Raw genomic sequence first — 18,267 nt, forward strand, 5'->3', positions numbered from 1 at the left:
CGAGGAGCTCCCCGAGAGGCCCGCGCACAGCAAGAGCCTAGTCCATGCCGACTCCTCCGGAGCAAGCCCCCAGCGCGCCCCCACACACAGAGCCTGACGCCCACAGCAAAGTCACACCCTTTAATCGCGGTGCCCCGTGGCCACGGCAGGTCTCAGGAAAATACTTTCTCTCAGCGTGGGTGCCCTCCCCCCACCCCGACCCCAGGCGGCGGGGGGCAACCCCGGCCACAAAAATAGAAGCCTCCTTCCCCTATTGCACATCATTAGTGGGCGTGGGGCCCCCAGAAAAAACCCACGCCCCTATATACACGTCCCAGCAGCCCCGGCCGAGGCTCGAGGGGGCAGGGACCATTGGCACATTCTTTGCTCCCTGGAGGGGGGAGGGGAGGAGGGGGTGGCGGCACACGTGGGGGAAAGGGACGGGGAGGGGGAGGGGTGGCTGGGGATCTCTCCGTGCCCTGCTCCCCAAAGTCTGCATCCTCCGTCTCCGGCCGCCCCGGGCCCCCTGCCGCCTCCAGGCAGCTTGGGGCCCGGCCGCTTTCATCCACTTCCTCCGGCCTTCACTCCCTTCGCTCCGTGCTGCGCCCCTCCCAGGGGCTGGTCCCATCCTTAGCGGCCCCAGCCCCCCTCTTCCAGCCCCCCCCCCCCGGGTCCCCAGGCTCCTTCCAGCCCAGGCAGCTGGATCCCCAGGGCCCTGAGGGGCTGGGGAGTGGGGGGGGGCGTATGGCTTTTTTAGGGGAGTGATTGGGGGGAGGAGATGAGGACGTCCCCTCCAGGTCCCCAAGTTTCACACAAAGGAATGGTTTGTGGCAGAAGCAGCTGCATAAATAGGGGTGAGGGGAGCACGGGGGAGCAGAGCCGGCCCCCCCACCTCCCGGGGTGGGGGGAATCACTTGGAGAGTTTGCTGATGACCCGGATCAGGGCTGCGTTCTCATCCTTCAAGCGCTGGTTGTCGGCCCGAAGGTCGGACAGGGCCTGAGAAGAAGGAGGGGGTCATTCCAGAGGGAAGTGGCAAGATATCCCGCCCCCGCCCCCAGCCACTCTTCTCACCTTCAGCTCCTCCTCCAGCTGGGCTGCCTTCCTCTCCAGGGCCCGCCGCTCCTGCGGAAGGGGCCCGTCAGACGAGGGGGACAGCGGGGCCAGCCCCCCCCCCCTTCCCTTTCCTCCCACTTACAAATCTCTCCAGCTCCAGCATGGCCGGCCGCTCCGCGAACTGCTCTTGTCTCTGGGCGGGGAGAAGAGTGAGGGGGCAGGGGAAGATTGAGGGAGGGGAGAGAGGGAGAGCTCGGAGCTGGAAGAGGCCTGTGAGGGCGGGGCGAGAGGACAGGGGGCAGGACAGGGGCGGGGCAGGGGCGGGGCGAGAGGACAGGGGGCGGGGCGTGGGGAACGCTGACCTGTGTGGCCCGCTCCAGCTCCACCTTGAGCTGCGACAGCCCCAGGGTGGTCTCCTGCAGGGTCTCCCTCAGCCTCTCGTTCTCCCCCTGCAGGCTCAGGTACAGCTGCGGCACAGTGGGGGCAGGGGCACCGCCCAGGACTCAGAGCCCTTGGAGAGCTGGGATGCAAGTCCCGCCCCCCAGAGCACAGGAAGCTCCCCTGGCCCCGCCCCAAGTAGCCCCCCCCAAAGACTCACCTTGCGGAAGTTGCTGCTGTCCCGGGGCCGGTCCCCGGGTTCCGCCTGAGGCTGGAGTCCCTTGGAGCCGTCCACCACGCTGGGGACCCAGGAGAGCCAGAGGCGGTCAGTCTGCAGGCCCAGGCCGCCTCCCCCACCCGCCCTCCCCCGGGGCCGCAGGTACCTGGAGGCCGGGCTCTCGGCGCAGGTCGGGGAGTCCGCGGGCTCCGCCTCCTCACCCTGGAAGCACAGGGGGGCGTGGGGACGGGCACCAAGTCCTCCGGCCCTCCCCCCACCCCTCCGGTCCCTCCCTCGGCCCTCACCTCGGCCGGCCCCCGATGCTCCCGCCGGCCTTTCCTGCGGTCCGGGGCCGCCTGCTGGCTGCGCCCTTGGCCCTCAGGTTCGTCTGCTGGAGAGAGAGGGGGTCAGAGCGAGACCCCCGCGGCCCACCTGCCCTCCCTGGTGAGCACGGGGGCGGGGCCTCCCCCCTCTCTGTACCTCTGGGGACTGCGGCGTCTGAGTTCTCCAGCCCAGGGACTCGGGGCCTCCAAGCAGGGTCCTGGAGGAAGGGAGGGGGTGTCAGGCAAGGCGGGAGCTGGCCCCGGCGCCCCCAGCTCCCCCCTGACCCCCAGCTCACCAGGCTTTCGGGGCTCCTCTCCTCCTTCTCCGGCGCAGAGGCCCGAACGCTCTTTTCTGCCTCCTTCAGGTCCGTCAGCGTCACCCCCTGGGGAATGGGGACAAATGAGGGGGGGGCCGCTCACTGGGGGGGGGGGGGGGCACTTGGGGGCTGGAGCCTCACCTGGGTGGATCTCCGGGACTGGCGCATGAGCCGGGAGCGCGCCTTGCGCTGGGACTCGGACTCCTCGTCCCTCACGGGCATCTGGTAGGATCTGGGGGGCAAAGGGCACGGTCAGGAGCTGGCTCTCGGGCACTGCCCGCTCCCGATGCCCACCTCTCCCCCTTCCCCATCCCGTTCCCCCTCACCTCCGCCGCTCCCGGGAATCGGTGGGGGCTGGCAGTGGCGTCGGGGGCTCCACGATCCTGGGGTTCGGGAGGGGAGATGACGGTGAGCACCGACATTTCGGCAAGGGCTCCTCACCCACCCCTGGTCCCCGCCCCCCCTCTGCCCGGGGTCTGGCGCACTCACGTTTCGGGGGGCTCGCTCGGCTTCCGGGAGAGCGTGGGGGTCACACGGGCCAGACGGGGCTCCTTGGTCTGAGGGAGAGAGGGTGGGGAGAGGGGAGGAGTCTCCTCAAAGGTCACTTCCAAAGCCAGCCCAGACCCCTCACCCAGATGAATCGGCCCTGCCCCCGAGCAGCCGGCCCTTAGCCCAGGCCCCTCCTCCTCACCTTGGGGCTGGGGGAGTCCGGGGTCTGTGGGGTAGACACTCCATTCAAGGCACTGGGCTCTGGGGGAGGGGGGCGGTCAGAGGTCAGCAGGACTCCTCCCCCCCGCCACCCCCCCCACCCAGGCCCCGGGGCCTCCTCACCTGGGCCTTCCTCCTCACCCTCCTCCTCGTCACGCAGTGGGGGGGCCCCGGAGCCCCCCGGCCGCCGTTCCTTGGAGAGATCTTGGAGCGAGATCTTCTCCCTGCTGCTCAGGCGGCACACGGAGCTCCTGTGGGGACACGAAGAAGGGGTGAGGGGCCCGGCGGGGGGGACCCCGGCCCGGCCCGGCCCAGGCCCAGCCCTACCTCCTGTGTTTGCCACTGGGCGGCGGCGGCGGCTCTGGGCCGGCCTCTGTCCCGCGCTCCTGGGCCAGGGCCTCCTTCTGATTCCGAAGCTGAGGAAAAAGGGAAGGGGGTGGCCGAGGGGTCCGGGGGAGGAGGCAGAGCGAGAGGGCCGCAGTCCAGCAGGCCCCGGGGAGGCTGGAGGGAGGGGGGCTCTGGGGGGGAGGTCAGGGGGGGACACCCTGGGGGGGGCCTAGGGGAGGGGTGACGGGGGAGACCCCTGGACCTCACATCTTCCTGCTTCTGGGCCAGCTCCTCCAGAAGGCTGAGCACGTCCTCATCCGCCAGGTCACAGGGACGCTGACCCTGGAGTGGAGGAAGGGAGGAGGATGACGGTGGGCGCCACGGAGGCCAAGCCCCGCCCCCGGCCCCCTGGGCACACATTGCTCCCTTCCTTTTGTGGACATTTATTTAACCCCTACTGTGTGCCACCCATTCGCCAGCCTCAGGGGCAGTGAGAAGGGAAGGTGCGTTTAAAGAGCGCCTACTGTGTGCCGGCATCCATTAGGCATTTACAAGTCTTGTCTCCTGAGCCTGCCCTCCAGGGAGACCCTTAGAATGCCCCCACATCTGCAGTTAGAGAAGGGCCCCCCTGGGGGCGCCCCGGTGCCCGCTCCGCCCTGGTGCCCGCAGGGGAGCTCAGGCCTTCCTTGGCCCCGGGAGCGGCTCTGTCCCTGTACGCTGGGCTGCCCGGGGGAGGCCCTAATGGGCCAGAGCCTGGTCAGAGCCTTCTGGCAACAGGGAGCCTGGATTTACTGGTAGAAACGCCCAGACAAACCTAGGGAGCTTCAGACAGTCTGAGCCCTAAGGGGCGGCCATGGGGGAGGGAGGGGGAGGGCTTTGGGGGAGGGGGACACGGGGGAGCCAGGACCAATGTCCCAACAGGAAGATTTCTGTCCGTAACCTTTATGCTTTGGTAGAGACAAACTGAGGTTCTGGGGATGGAAGAGGCGGGCCACAAGGGGCGAGGCGGACAGAGGGAAGGCTGGCCAGAGCCAAGGTCACCCGCCGAGGGGGCTGGGAGGAGGGGTCAGAGGCCGCAAAGAGCCGGGCTCTGAGGGAGCCAAGGGCCAGGGCGCTCTGTCCTCCAGGAGCCTAGGACCGAGCGGGGGCCCTGGGCACGGCTGTGGGCAACGCCTTGGGCACCGCCCAGGGACCTCTCTGCCACTCCGCCCCCCCCAGTCTGGTGCCCTTGACACCTCTGGGGCCCTGCAGCGACCTCGCTGGGCCCTCCCCCCGCCAGCTGGAGCTGACCACGTGGGCACAGACCCCAGCCCACAGTCAGGGAGACCGCCCGCACCCCTACCACAGAGGCTCCTCCCGGGGCAATGATGGGAAAGCCGGGCACGCAGCGGCGCCTCCCAAGTGCTCGGGCCCCACGGGCATGGACGGCCTCATTTACCCAGGGCCTTTGTTCCCCCAGGACCCCCCGCAGCCCGGCCCGCAGGTGCCCCCGGCCCTCACCGCGTGGGTTAAGGAGTCCATGCCGCCCCCGTGCTCGGCCAGCAGGCGGCAGGCGTCCTCGACGCCCCAGTGGGCGGCCGCGTGCAGCGGCGTCCAGCCGTCCCCGTCCCGCAGCTCGGGGTCGTAGCCGGCCTGGAGGAGCAGCCTGCGGGGACAGAGGCGGGGGGCTGACGGGCGGCGGAGGACCCCCACTCGGGGAGGGGGCCGCCCCCCACGCCCACCTGCCCCCCGCTCTCCCCGCCCGGCCCGGCCCCCACACCTCATGACCTCCATGTAGCCCTTGGCGGCGGCCACGTGCAGGGCCGAGGCGCCCGTGCGGGGGTGGCGGGCCTCGGGCATGGCGCCCCCGTTCAGCCAGCACCGCGTGTCGTGCAGCAGCAGCTCCTCCTCGGCCCGCTTGGCGGCCTCCACGTCCACGCCTTGGGGGAGGAGAGACAAGGCGCCGTCGGCTCCCGGAGAGGGCCCGGCCCCGCCGCCCGCGCGCCCCCACGTCCCCCCGCCCACCTCGGCGGGCGATCTCCGCCCTCAGCAGGCTCTCCATGGCGTCGGCCTCCGCCAGGTCCAGGGGCAGGTCCCCGTCGCTGTTCACGGCGGCGATGTTGGCGCCGTGGCTCAGCAGGTACCTGGAGGCGGACGGGGGAGGGGGTGAGAGAAGACCCCGGGCAGGAAAGGCAGCAGCCGAGGCCGGGGGCAGGGGCAGCCCCTGGCAGTGACCCCGAGTGTCCGCGCCTGGGGCCCCGGGAGGCTGGAGTTCAGGGGCACAATCTTGGCAGCCAAGTGGAGGAGGGGCTGGAGCGAGAAGGGCCCGAGGCCGCCAGGAGACACCCATGTGTCTCACTGAGGGCCATGTCCTCTAGAGGAAGAGCCGAGGGTCTGGGACCACCCCGAAGGGGTCAGGGAGTGACCCGGAGGAGGAGCAGTCAGGGAGGGAGGAGCACCAGGAGACTGCAGAGCACGTACATATTTGCACACGCTCAGCCTGAGGCACGGAGGCGCAGGCCAGGGGCTTTCAGCCCACCCGAGCTTTCTGCCCGGCGCTGCCCAATGACCTTCCATCCTTCTAAACTAAGGAAACCAGCAGAGGGCGGTGCTCCTCTGAGTCCGGGAGGGGCCTGGCGGGCAGGGCAGTGCCTGCTCACAGCCTGGCACGGGGGGAGGCCGAGGCAGGCAGCAGCTGCCACGGCCCAGGAGGCTGTTTGGGATCCATCCGCCACAGCCCTCATCCCCTCAGGGTCCAGAAGAACCTTCCCCTCCGTCTGCCTCAGTTTCCCCAAGTATAAAATGGGACCACAGGACCAGGGTCGCCCAAGAGCCCGGGGGCTCGCCCTGGGGAGCGGCTGTGGCATCCCTGGCGCAATGGGGTCAGCGCCTCAGGCGGACAGACACACGGGGGGCAGCAGGGCCCTTGGGAAGCCACCTCGCGCCATCCTTGTGGGCAGGGCCGAGACAAAGCAAGGGGTTCGGGCCAGGGCCATCAGGCCCGTGCCAGGAGACCAGAGACGGGCACACAAGGCTTGGGGGGTTCAGCAGGCAGCAGCCTCCATCCGGGAAGGCCGTCGAGGGCCAGAGGAGGCACCCGGAGGAGCCACGCCAGTCATCCCTCAGAGGCGCCAACAGGAGCCGGGCGCTCCCTCCGGCTAAGCCACGGGGGCCTCCAGGCTTTCCGGGGACTCCCCGCTCCCCCAGCCTGAACCCCCTTCTCTCAGCAGGGCCCCGCCCACCAAAAGCAGGAGGTCTGAGGGGGGGCAGGGACAAGCCCGGGAGGGCCCCCCCGCTGGGCCCCGGAGCCTTACTGGGCAATGTCCAGGTATCCACAGGAGGCAGCCACATGCAAGGGGGTCCAGCCCTCGTTGTCGGCCTGGTTGACCGAGGCCCCCTCCTCCACCAGGAAGCGGACGACCTCCAGGTTCTCATCAATGCAAGCCTGGCAGAGAGAGCGGGGGAGGCCGGCTGAGCAGGGAGGGCAAGAGCCGTGGGGGAAGGGGGGCCTCAGCGCCTTGCCCAGCCCCCGGCCTGGCCCTCCCGAGGTGCCTGAGGGGCAGAGGCCCCCCTCCCCTCAGCCCCCGGCCCCCGGGGCCCAGAGAGGAGGGAAGGCACCGAGGGCCAGCGGGATGAAGTCATGGAAACTCAGGCGGGGAGGGGGGGCTGGGCCATCCCGGCCTGGGAACGGGCTGAGCTCGGGCTCCGTTTATTTCCTCCCCGATGTCATGGAGACCCGGGGGGGGGGGGGGGGGGACAGGGGGCCTCCCCTACAAGGTCGTGGTGAGAGCGGAGGGAAGGCCGGGAGCCAGCTCAGCCAAGCAGCACCTGGGACCCGGGCCCTGCTGCCCCGGGAGCTACGGGCTCCGAGGCCGAGGGGCCCGCTGGACCACCCCGGGGTGTCGGGCAGTGACCTGGGGGGCAGGGGGAGGGCCTGGGACACGAGCTCCGAGGCCTCTCGCTAGGAGGATGCAGCAAGGGCAGGCCCAGTCCTCCGGCCCCCAAGGACCAAGGGACAAATGTGGCCACGGGGGAGGCCCAAAATCACCTACAGGCGGGCTGCTTCCCGCCCCTTGGGCAGGGGGGCCAGGCTGGGGAGAAGCCTCCCCCGAGGGGCCCCGGGGTCGGGCACGGGGCGGGGGCAGGACAGGACTTTGGGCGCAAGGGGGCGGGGGGGGGGGAGGGCCAGGGCTGCACAAGACTTGGGGCGGGGGGGGACCCCCAAAGCCCCAGGAAACCCCAGGGGCGGGGGCCAGGGAGGGTCCGGGCCCCGCCCGGGAGGGCCCCCGACAGACCCAAGGGCCAGAGCTCGGCAGGGCGGAAACCCCGGGCCCCAAGGGGCCGGCCGGGGGGGCTGGGGACTCGAGGGGTCAGAAGGTCCCGCCCCCAGGGCCCCCGCCCCCTGCAAAAAGGAGGGAGAGGAAGGCTTGCCAGGGCAAGCCGGGGGGAAAGGCTCTGGGCCGGGCTGGGCCCGGCCCCCCAAAGGCCAGCGGGCCGGTTCCCCGACTCCCGACCTTTACCGCGGTTTTCCACCCCCAGTGGGGCAACCCCCCCAAGCTGCCAAAAGGAGCCCAGGAGGGAAGGACCCTCTGCCGAGGGCAGCGGCACTGGGGGGAGGGGGGCTGCCCCCTGGGTGCCAGGAGAACATGGGGAGAGCCCTGGCCCAGCTGCACGGGAGGGGGCCGGGAGAGGCCAGGGCGGCCCCCCAGGCCCCCGGGGACCCGGCCCCCCCAGCCCCCAGGCCCCCCTCCACCCCTCACCCTGGTCCCGCCTGCCGGGGCCCCCGGGGTGCTTCCGCCCCGGGCACCCCCCTTTCCCCACCCCTGGGGCAGGGCACCGATGCTGAATGCTCGGTGCTGTCCAGCGGCCAGGGCCCCCCACCCCCGCACCCGGGGCTCTCCCATCCCGGGGCCCGCAACCAGTGCCCTGCACCGATGCTGTCCACTTGCTGCTGGGGAGCAGCCATGGGCCAGGCCCCGGCCCCAGCCCGTGTCCCCCCCAGCCCCCGGCCGCCCCTCCCCTCACCGAGTGCAGGGCACCGATGCTGTCCGCTTGCTGCCGGGGAGCAGCCCCGGGCAACCCCACCCCCTTTTTCCCCACCCCCTCCCCACCCCTCCCCGGGCCCCCCCCCTCCGGTGCCCTGCCCAAATGCTTCCCTTGGTGCTGGGGACCCCAGGCCCCCCCCCCACCCCCTCCCCCCCCCCGGCCCCCCTCCCCACCTGGTGCACGCCTGATGCCGTCCCTTGGTGCTGTCCAAAGCCCCAGGCCCCCCCCCGCACCTGGCCCCGCCTCCTCCAGGTCCCCGCCGCGGCCAGAACTCGGCGCGCGCTCCCCGTGCGGCCCGGGCCCCCCCCGCCCCAGGCTCCCGCGCCCGCCGCCCGCCCCTGCCGGCTGCTCCTGCCGCCCTCCCGGGCCCGCCCCCCCCCCCCCGCCTCCGGCCCAGGCAAACATCGCGGCCCGGCGTGGCCCGAGCGGGGAGCCCGCGCGGGGATCCCCGGCCGCCGCCGCCGCCGCCGCCGCCGCTACCGCCGCCGCCGCGCCCGACCCTCCCAGATCCCCCGATCCCCGGCGCGGGGGCCGCCGGGGGCGCCCCGCCCAGCCCCCGCGGCCCCCCAAAACCTAGTCCGCACCCCCTTCCCCTCTCTTCGGGACGCCAGGAGTGTAGTCCGCACCCGCGCTTCGCGCGCCTCTCTTCGGGCCGCCGGGAGTTAGTCCTCAAAACTGTCCCGGAAGCCTGTCTGCACCTGCGCCTTAGGAACCTGAGCCCCGGAGCACGTCGGGAAGCGCAGTCCCAGATCCAAGCAGCCCGCGGAGCGTGGGCGGGGTGGGCGGGGCCGGCTCCTCAGAACGTCTGCGCGGACCGCGGCATGCCGGGAAACGGAGTCCGGGCGGCTCGTGGTAGGAGATGAATTTCTCCCTCCCAGCCGGTCTGCCCCCCCAGGGCCCCTGGGCCCGCGGTCTCGAAGGGAACGGGGGCGGGGGGGCGGGGGCCCTGCTGGGAGCTGGGGAAGCGACGGCGAAAACTGGCCCGCGGCCCCTGGATCCCCGGGGCCTCCCTGCCCTGCGTCCCCCGCCCCCACTCCGCGCCGAGGCCCCCCGGAACCCCGGGCATCCCGGGCTCTGCGCTCTCTCGCGCGGCCGCAGCCCCTTCTCGCCCGTCAGCCGCGCGCCCAAGCGCCCCTGCGCCCGGGCCAACCCCTCAGGGGGGCCCGCCCGGGCCCGGGGCCGCCACGGGGAAGGACGGGGCGCCCCCACGCGGGCGGAGACGGCCCCCCGGTGAGGGGCCCAGGCCCAGCGCCCCCAGACGCTGGGGAAGGACCGGGCGGAGCCGGAGCGCTGGGGACCCGGGCAGACGGGCGGCAGCTGCCCCCCCCCGGGGCCCACGGAGAGGCGCCTCGTTCCTAAAAGAGAAAGGGCGGGGCTGAGAGGAAGGACCGCCCGGAAGGGCGCGGGGCAGGAGGGCGAGTGAGAGAACCCGAGGGGAAGCCCCCCGTGTTCCAGCTGCTCCCGGCCCTTGGCTCGGCCCCCGCGTCCCTCGCACAGAGCGGCCTTCCGGGCGCCGGCCTCCCCCCCCCGTCGTGTGCCGTGCTCCCGCCCCCGCGTCCCAGGGGATCATCCTCCCGTCCCCTTCCTCCACCGCCTGATCCCGTGCGGTCCCAGAGCTCCAGCCGGACCCCCTCCCCCGCCTCGCACGGGGCCGCTGGGATTCTGGTTCCGGAAACTCGCTCCATCCCAACTTGCGTCCCCTCCTTCCGACCCCCAGCCCTGCCCTCGGGGCCGCAGCCTCCCCGGGCGCTCGGGGCCGCCTCCGGATCTCGGCCCCCCGCAGGGCAGGGCGGGAGGGCCCCCAGGATCTCGGGGCGGGAGGGCCCCCAGGATCTCTGCTCCCCGCAGGGCGGGCGGGAGGGCCCCCAGGATCTCGGGGAGGGCCCCAGGATTCTGCTCCCGCGGGCCCCAGGATCTCAGGGGCGGGGAGGGGCCCAGGACTCTGCTCCCCGCAGGGCAGGGCGGGAGGGCCCCCAGGATCTCTGCTCCCCGCAGGGCAGGGCGGGAGGGCCCCCAGGATCTCGGGGCGGGAGGGCCCCCAGGATCTCTGCTCCCCGCAGGGGAGGGCCCCCAGGATCTCAGGGCGGGAGGGCCCCCAGGATCTCTGCTCCCCGCAGGGCAGGGCGGGAGGGCCCCCAGGATCTCGGGGCGGGAGGGCCCCCAGGATCTCGGGGCGGGAGGGCCCCCAGGATCTCGGGGTGGGAGGGCCCCCAGGATATCTGCTCCCCGCAGGGGAGGGCCCCCAGGATCTCTGCTCCCCGCAGGGCAGGGCGGGAGGGCCCCCAGGATCTCTGCTCCCCGCAGGGGAGGGCCCCCAGGATCTCAGGGCGGGAGGGCCCCCAGTTTAAGGTTCTTTCTTTAAGGTTCTTGCAGCTCTTTCTGCCCCAGCCAAAATTCCGGAGGCTGTTGCCCCCAGACCTGGGGTGACGCCTCTCAGGAAGAGTCTGGTACCTGGCTCAAGGTGCTCAGGGACAACATGGGATGGACTCTGCTGAAAGCTATTTTCCAGCTTACTCCCGATCTCCTCCACCCCACCGCCCTCTCCTGGCCCTCCTCCCTCTCTGACTGCTCCGCTGCCCCCTTTGCCGGATCCTCCTGCGAGTTATGCCTTCTGACCCCAGGTATCCCTCTTGGCTCTCTCTGGGGCCCTGGAGCACCAGCCCTGGAGTCAAAGCCGAGTTCAAATCTGGTCTCGGTCACTAATGCTAGCTGTGTGATCCTGGACGAGTCACTTACCCCAGTTGCCTTACAACCCCCCCTACACCCCAAAACGTTTCTCAGATCTCCCTCTGCTCAGTCGACATGTTCAAATATAACTCACGTTTTCCCCATCCTTCTCCTCGTCCCTTCCCTGTCACTGTAGAAGGCAACAGCTCGGGCTCAAAGCCCAGGGCCCATCGCGGATTTCTCTCTCTCACATCCCGTGTCCAGTGTGGAGCCAAAGCCTGCCGAGTTCCCTTCTGCAGCATCTGTGGAATGAGCCGGCTTCTCCCTGACACGGCCCCTTCCCTCATCCCCTCACACTGATTATTGCAGGATCTGCTGGGGAGGAGGGTCTCGCCCGCCTCCAGGTTCTCCCCATTCCGTCCTCCAGCCACCAAAGGGATTTCCTAAAGTGTTGTCACCTCCCTTGCTCAATAACCTCCTATGTATCAACCCCACCTTCAGGTTCAAATAATAAACCCTCTCTGAACTTCAGGCTTCTTCCCCCTCTGCCTTTCTAGCCTCACCCTTACTGCCCCACATCCATCTGGGGACTCCAGCTGCGGCTGTTCCGTGACCCTCCCCCTCCTGGCTGCAGGCATTCTCTCCGGCTACCCCTGTGCCTGGAATATTCTCCATCCTGCCTTCTTCCTTCTAGTCCCAAATAAAATCCCATCTTCAAGGAGGGGAGGACTGGCCGGCCCAGGGCGATAGAAAGGTAGAACCATTAGGTCTGGCCCTGCCAAGGCAACGCAGGCCACAATGAGCTGAGAGCAAAGGCCTGCAAGCTCCCACTGCCGAGTCGGTAAGTCTGCATGGCCCAAGAGTGATGCTATAAACATCCACATGAGCCTTGGCAGAAAAAGGAAACGCTCCAGGAAGCCTTTACCAACCTAGTGGTTTGCTTGTTGTCTGCCCCTTTAGAGCTCCTTGAGGGCAGGATTGGCTCCCAGGGCTTAGCGCATGCCTGGAGATGAGGGATTCTCAATGGTTTCTCTGCCTCGCCTCTCCCCAGTCCAATCCAGCCCCCAGGAAACTACGGGAGGCATTTCCTTAAAGTAAGGTTTGGACCACATCACTTCCATACCCAATAAACTCCAGTGGCTCCCTATTACCCCTGGGGACGGGTAGAAATTCTCTTTGACATTAGGTCTCCTCCACCTGGCCCTTCCTCGCCACTTACTCTTTTCACATAATTCTCTACACAGGCTAAATGCTCGTGTGCTGCTTCCCTGCTAGGTTGTGTCTGGCTCTCTGGCTCTGGCTGTCTTTGTGCGTCTGTCCCTTCTTCTCTGTCTTTCTCACCTCCATTTCCTTCCTCAGCTCAGCTTCACTCCCTGCACCACAACCTCATCAACTGCTTTGAGCTGACCATGGATCGTTTCCATTCTGGTCACAAACCCCAGACGACTCAATGCTGCCCTTGTTTCTGGATGCAGTGGCTCAGTCTATACCCGTGGTCCTCTCCCCATCCCATTCTTCTTCATCATCAGAGCAGCTTTTGTCTAGTGCTACGAGATTTGGTCACAAAACGTTTTGAGAACAGTCTCTCACTTTATCCCACGGTCCTCCAGAGGAGGTAAGTCAGAGGCGCAGCGCCCTGTCCAGGGCGGTCCCACGGGAATTCCCAGCCGCAGGTCCCCTTTGCCACCTACGGCACCCCGGCTGCCTCGGCCTCATCAAAGTGCCCCTTGCTAACGAGGATCCGTATCGCCAGTGGTTAGCACACTTCCGGGCACACAATAAATACTGAAATCCTTTTTTCATCCGATCCCCTGATACCTTCGATGAGAAACACTGCCTGATCCCCCCCAAATGAGCTGGCATTCTTTGGGTATACATTCGGTACCTCCGGGGCCACCCTGTGAAGGTGAGCCAAGCTCCCGAGCCTTCAGGACCCTGGACAGCCGCCACCAAGTCCCTTTAAGTTCTAGCCCAGGCTGACACTGAGCAAGGAAGAGCAGCCCATTTGGGGACTTTAAAAGGAGAAGGGACTTGCACGCATCTCTCCCCCTCACCAGCAGCTGCTCCCGCATGAGGCACACATGAGCATTGCCTCGGCCCTGGACCGTGGCTTCGGGCTCCCAGCTGTCCGTTCTGCTGAGCTTTCTGTCCCCCAGAATAGGCGACTGACTGAGGGGATCATCTTCAGCCTTAGGAGTTGCCCTGGTGGGGAAGCTCTGCCCCACTCCTGGAGAGCAGACCGGCAGTGACAACTGCCTTCTGCAGCCACAACCTTTTATGAGAACGCTGACAACCAGGAACCCCAGACCGGGGTGGGGGGGACAACCCAGAGAGCCAGCCCGGAGGGCCAGCCAGGACCAGGGGTATAACTCCAGGGAGATAAAAGTTACTCATTCATCTCCTGACCCTTTGTCAGCATGAGCTGGAGCCCTTTGTATTAAAGATGTTCTTTTGTGTGGAGGGGGAAACAGCTGCCCCATCTGTAGTGCCCGTTGCTTTCTTGGCTGTTCCTTTTGGGGAGGAGCCTAGATGTGGACCAAAACTCAGCTCTTTAAGTGCTTTCCCTGGCAGTCTGGGCGAGGGGCCGATAAGAGCCCAAAATAAGACGGCTTAGCCCAGTGCTTGGCACGTGGACGCTTATGCTGTTGGCTAACTTAAAGGCCTGTTGGCTGAGATCCCAGCCCTAGTGAGGGCAGCAGCCCTGTGGCACGGAACAGTGCTAATGCTACAGTTGTTTTCATATTCTTATATACATGTTCCCCCTACCCCCCATTCGGATGCGAGCTCTCTGAGGGCAGCAACTCCAAATTCTCTATGCGTTCCACAGAAGGCAGCACTCAGTGCCCTCTTTGTCACCAGGATCCCAGTCTTGGGGCCAAGGAATCATGGGGGATCCCCCTGCCTTCCAGAAGAACCAAAGATCGAGTCTTGGCAGACTACCCAGGAGTGAGTTTATTCAAGAATAGCAGGCAAGAAGCGAAGGTGGGGATGAGGGGGCTGCCTGCAGGGTCGAAGGAGTGGGGCCATCTCGGGACCAGATGGGAAGGGCCACTGCGATCCTCTCCAGGCCTCTCCTTGGATGGAAGGCTCACTTCCAGCGTCCGCCAACACGACCCTTGCCGGCCCCCTTCCTACTGCTCAGGGAGAGGAATGGGAGTCAGAACTGGGACTGGATGGGAGTCGGAACCGGGGCTGGATGGGAGTCAGAACCGGGGCTGGATGGGAGTCAGAACCGCGGCTGGATGGGAGTCAGAACTGGGGCTGAATGGGAGTCAGCCCTGGGTGGATGGGGTCCCAGGAAGCCCACCTCCCAGCTCTGCAAGCACAGGCTCACAACCACCAGACTTGCTGTCCATGGGGGCTCAAGGACGGCCAGCTGATATTTGTGGGGTTTATTGGATCAATATGAGCCAGCTCTTTAGTGAGCCATGGCCTGGGGGGCTGTTTCATCACTGTCATGGTCAGTGGACTCGGAAGTGTCGGAGTCCTGCTTGCGAGCAAGGGGAGGGGAGGATCTAGGCTGGTGTATAGCATGGGGTGCGGAGGGAGGAAAGGAGGGAGGGGAAGGACAAAATGAAGTGTGGAGGGACCCAGAGCCAGGGAGACAGATCCAGGGAGAAACAGATGGGGAGACTGAATCTTAGGGAGAGACACTTTAAGCGACAAGATGCTGGGGGGTACTGAGAAGACATGCTCAGCCTGAGACAGAAACAGACAGAGACAGGTTGGAGTGGGAGAGAAAGAGACAGTGGGAGAGAGAAAGAGGGGAGAACAACGGAGAGAGAAAAAGAGGGGAAGAGATCCAGACAGAGGGAGGGGAGAGAGACAAGAGGAGGAAGAAAGGGAGTCAGCTGCCCCCAGCCTGTGTCTATGCTAGCCCTCACTGCCCAGAACTCAGCAAGCCATCCAAGAGAGGCTTGGGCCTGATGCCCTCGGCCCCCTTGTGGCCAGGACACTTTTCTCATGGAGCTAGAGCTCTAGCTCCTTCCCTGCTCCTGGGCTCGGATCTTGTATGTCCCTATTGAGTTTCCTTTTTGTCCTGCACATGACACGGTTACCTCATGCTGAACTTGCGGCCCACTACCGTCCTCAGATCTTTTTGGATTCATGATTATCTATCCATGTGTTCCCTAAAATATATTTGCAAGAGTTTTAATTTTTTTTACCCTAAGCATCAATTATTGACTTAGATACTGCAGAGAACGAGTAATCTCACAGTATCCTACACTTTCTCACAGAGGATGTATTTGGAGCCTGCTCTATGCCCTACCCGCCTTGGGTACCAGCAGGCCGTGTGCCTGGTCCCCAGGGGCCTTGGGTACCAGCAGGCCATGGGCCCGGTCCCCAGGGGCCTTAGGTAAGGCTGTGTATCTGCTCCCCCAGGGGCCTTGGGTAAGGCTGTGTGCCCGGTCCCCCAGGGGCCTTGGGTACCAGCAGGCCACGTGACCAGCCCTTGCTCCCCCTCAGCACCAGACCACTTTCTTCTCCCACGGCCATCTCTATGGTGTCATCCTTCCCACCAACCTTGGTGTTGAAGCCTCGGCCTGTGGGCCACTGCCCCCCACTGCCCACTTCTCTATGGTCCCCGGGGCGGTCTTCCCTCCAGCTCACTGGACACAGGCGTCCCCCCGGCTCCCAGCCAGCAGAGCCTTGGAGCCTCCTCACTTGCTTGATGGAAGAAGCTGGCGCCCAGAGTGGGGCGGCCCAAAGTTGTTAAGTGTGAGGGTGCGTGGGAACCCAGACATTTTCCCTCACTGCACCATCACTTGTACATGACCAAGGGATGCTCTAGCTAGAGGCCTGGGCCTGGATGCGGGGGAGCAGCTCGGGGGCCCCAGGAGCCCTGCCCAAGGCCCAAAAGCCATGTAGGTGCGAGCCCATCTCCCACAGCCCGGATGTCCTGAGGAACCAGCCTCCGGCTTGGCCATCCCGCTGCATGTGAGACCACAGAAGGCACACTCTCCGCACCCTCAGCCAGAAAGTGTCCGTGTGGCCTTAAGCAAGTGACCCCCCTCTTTGGAGACCTGTTCCTAGCGGGTAAAACCATCCTCTTGAACTCAGTGGCTCCTTCCAACCTGGCGTCTGGGAGCCACCACCCCCGCCACGGGCCAAAGGCTAAGCCGGGCCTTCCCCTAGATTTCCATCCCATTAGATTTTCCCCAACCTCCTGGTCACCAAGGCGCTTCATTGCCCCAAAAGGTGCCTGTTTTACCCCTTACGGGGGATATCCCGTGACTGGGGGAAAGGTCGTCCCGCAGGGCTCACCCCGCAGGAGCCTGCTTCCGAGGGGGCCGGGACCACTGACTGCCCTCACATCGCCCTCCCCAGCCCCAGGCCGGCCCTCAACCACGGGGCCCAAAGGCACACGCCCTTCAGCCCTGTCCGATCAAGGCTTAGTCCGTCCGAGAGGAAAAAGGCCGTCCTCTAACCCCAAGGCCCTTTTTCTAACTCCATTCCATCCTTTCTAACGAGTTAAATCCATACCATTAAAAACTCACTGTTGGGGAAGGAGGGGAAAAACACACAGACAACACACAAGGAAAAGAAAGGGAACCCCTGGGAAGGGAACAGAAAAAAACCAAAAACAAAAGCTCGGGGCAAAACCCACCCCAACTTTCCCAATCCAATTTAAAAACTTATCTGGGTGAAAAAATTCAGAAAAAATATCCCCCTCAAGTCCCCCCTCCCCCCCCCCGCCCCCCTCACCTCCCTCTCTTTACTCTCAATCAAATTTCAAACTCCCTGTAACCATCAAACACCTCCCTTCTCCCAAACGGGCCACCAAAGGGCCCCAACTCCCCACCCCGGCCCCCCCCCCTCCCCCCCCCTTTGCCCATCCCCCCGGGGCCCCTAAAAAACACCCCCCCCCCACACAAAAACATCCTCCCAATCCCTCCCCCCACCCCCAACCCCATCCCTCCCGGGGCAAAAACCCCCCCCTGTCAAAAACCCCCCCCCCTCAACCTCACCTCCCCTTCTCCCCCCCCCCTTCCCTTCTCCTCTAAACCCCCCTTTTGTCCCCCCATTTCCCCCCTCCCCCAAACTCCCACCCCTCTCCCCCATGGTATTTCAAAACCTTCCCCCCTCCTAATCTCTCTTCCCGTCGCCTTCCCCCTTTTTCTCCCCCGAAAAAACCCAACCCCCCCCAACCCCCCAAACCCCATTACCAACCAACCCCAAAGGGCCCCATGTTAAAAAACCTTCTTCTTCTTTCATCTTCAACCCTTTTGCCTCTTCCCTCCTCCTTCCTACTCCAAACGCAAAAATAAAACCCTGAACTTTGAGACAGGGAAACCTTCGTCCTTCCCTAACCCCCCCTCACCGGCCCCCCGCCGCTCTCAAAAACCCCCAAAACACCCCAAAATTTAAAAAAACTCCAAAACCAGCAAAAAAAAAAAACCCCAAAAATTTGCAAAAACCCACCCCAACCTCTTCCCTTCTCTTCCCACTTTTTCCTCTCTCCTCCCCTTCCCTCAGAAAAGAAAATTCCCCTCCCCCTCCCCTCCCTGAAAAACCCTGAAAAATAAAATAAAAACAAACATTCTTTCAAAAACCCCCCAACCTCTCCCAATCCCCTCCCTCCCTAACAAAACATCACCCAAATTTTTAAAAAATTTAAAACCTTCACAAATTTCTCATTAAATCCCAACAAAACAACCCCCGGGAAATCAATCTTCCTTTAAAAAAAAAAACAAACCATAAAAAGAACCCCGTCACATGCCCTCATGCTCCCAAACAAAAACTAAAATCCAAAAATCCTGACAAACCCGAAAGGTTGAAAAAACAACAAAAAAAATTTCCACCAAATTTCTTTTAAATAAACAAACCCTCCATCTTTTATTTCCAAATAAATTCATCTTTAAAAGAAAATTTTTTTCCAAATTTAATTTATATCAAAATTGGGATTTTCCATTTCTTGCGAAATTTGCAACCCCAAAAAAAAATTCTTTGCCCAAATTCCCCCCTGCCTCAATTTCCTTGTAAAAAAATCCCAAAAACTCCATTTAAAACCTTTTCTCAAACGCTTTAATCCCGGCAAAAATCCAACCCTAAACTGCCATCTCTCAAAAACTTCCCTTAAAACCAATCCCTTATCCTCCAAGCAAATTCAAATCCCAAAGTACTTTCCCCAACACTCCAATCCTTCCCAACCCCAATCTTTCTTCCCTCTCTCCGTCACATTCAAAGCTCCTCCAATCCTTCTCCATCTTTCCGGGAAATGTCCCTAAAGTAACCACAAAAACCAAAAACATTAAGGTCTCTCCCGCTTCC

The 18,267-nt window shown here is 64.9% G+C and overlaps 1 protein-coding gene and 1 long non-coding RNA gene across 3 annotated transcripts; one reads left to right on the plus strand and one right to left on the minus strand.

The window, feature by feature from the left end:
• Positions 1-105: 105 nt before the first annotated feature.
• On the minus strand, positions 106-7,930 carry PPP1R12C (protein phosphatase 1 regulatory subunit 12C). Its single transcript, XM_031961795.1, has 23 exons — positions 7,803-7,930; positions 7,335-7,434; positions 7,111-7,243; positions 6,597-6,858; positions 5,308-5,426; positions 5,063-5,222; positions 4,804-4,948; positions 3,571-3,645; positions 3,304-3,392; positions 3,100-3,227; positions 2,960-3,018; positions 2,758-2,825; positions 2,595-2,651; positions 2,410-2,500; positions 2,248-2,334; positions 2,109-2,169; positions 1,934-2,016; positions 1,795-1,850; positions 1,632-1,710; positions 1,396-1,500; positions 1,176-1,226; positions 1,052-1,102; positions 106-976 (listed from the first exon to the last, which is right to left on the minus strand). The coding sequence occupies exons 1-23, from the start codon at positions 7,928-7,930 to the stop codon at positions 890-892; spliced, it is 2,274 nt and encodes a 757-aa protein (XP_031817655.1). The 3' UTR covers positions 106-889.
• Positions 7,931-10,293: 2,363 nt separating this feature from the next.
• LOC116422944 lies at positions 10,294-16,154 on the plus strand. 2 transcript variants are annotated; one of them, XR_004233436.1, is made up of 4 exons: positions 10,294-11,836; positions 11,956-12,089; positions 12,355-12,610; positions 13,855-16,154. It is a non-coding gene; the product is annotated as an uncharacterized LOC116422944 (long non-coding RNA). The 2 variants fall into 2 exon arrangements; XR_004233435.1 differs by having other exon boundaries at positions 12,355-16,154.
• The last annotated feature ends 2,113 nt before the right edge of the window (positions 16,155-18,267 follow it).

This window comes from Sarcophilus harrisii, chromosome 3 (assembly GCF_902635505.1).
Source record: "Sarcophilus harrisii chromosome 3, mSarHar1.11, whole genome shotgun sequence".
NCBI lineage: Eukaryota > Metazoa > Chordata > Mammalia > Dasyuromorphia > Dasyuridae > Sarcophilus > Sarcophilus harrisii.

What these genes read in the sequence shown, in the direction of transcription:
- PPP1R12C (XM_031961795.1), bottom strand. Translation starts at nt 7,930, where the DNA reads ATGTTCTCCTGGCACCCAGGGGGCAGCCCCCCTCCCCCCAGTGCCGCT. An exon ending in GATTCCCGGGAGCGGCGGAG is followed by an intron (nt 2,501 to 2,594) that starts GTGAGGGGGAAC and finishes TTTGCCCCCCAG; the next exon opens with ATCCTACCAGATGCCCGTGA. An exon ending in AGACGCCGCAGTCCCCAGAG is followed by an intron (nt 2,017 to 2,108) that starts GTACAGAGAGGG and finishes TCTCTCCAGCAG; the next exon opens with ACGAACCTGAGGGCCAAGGG.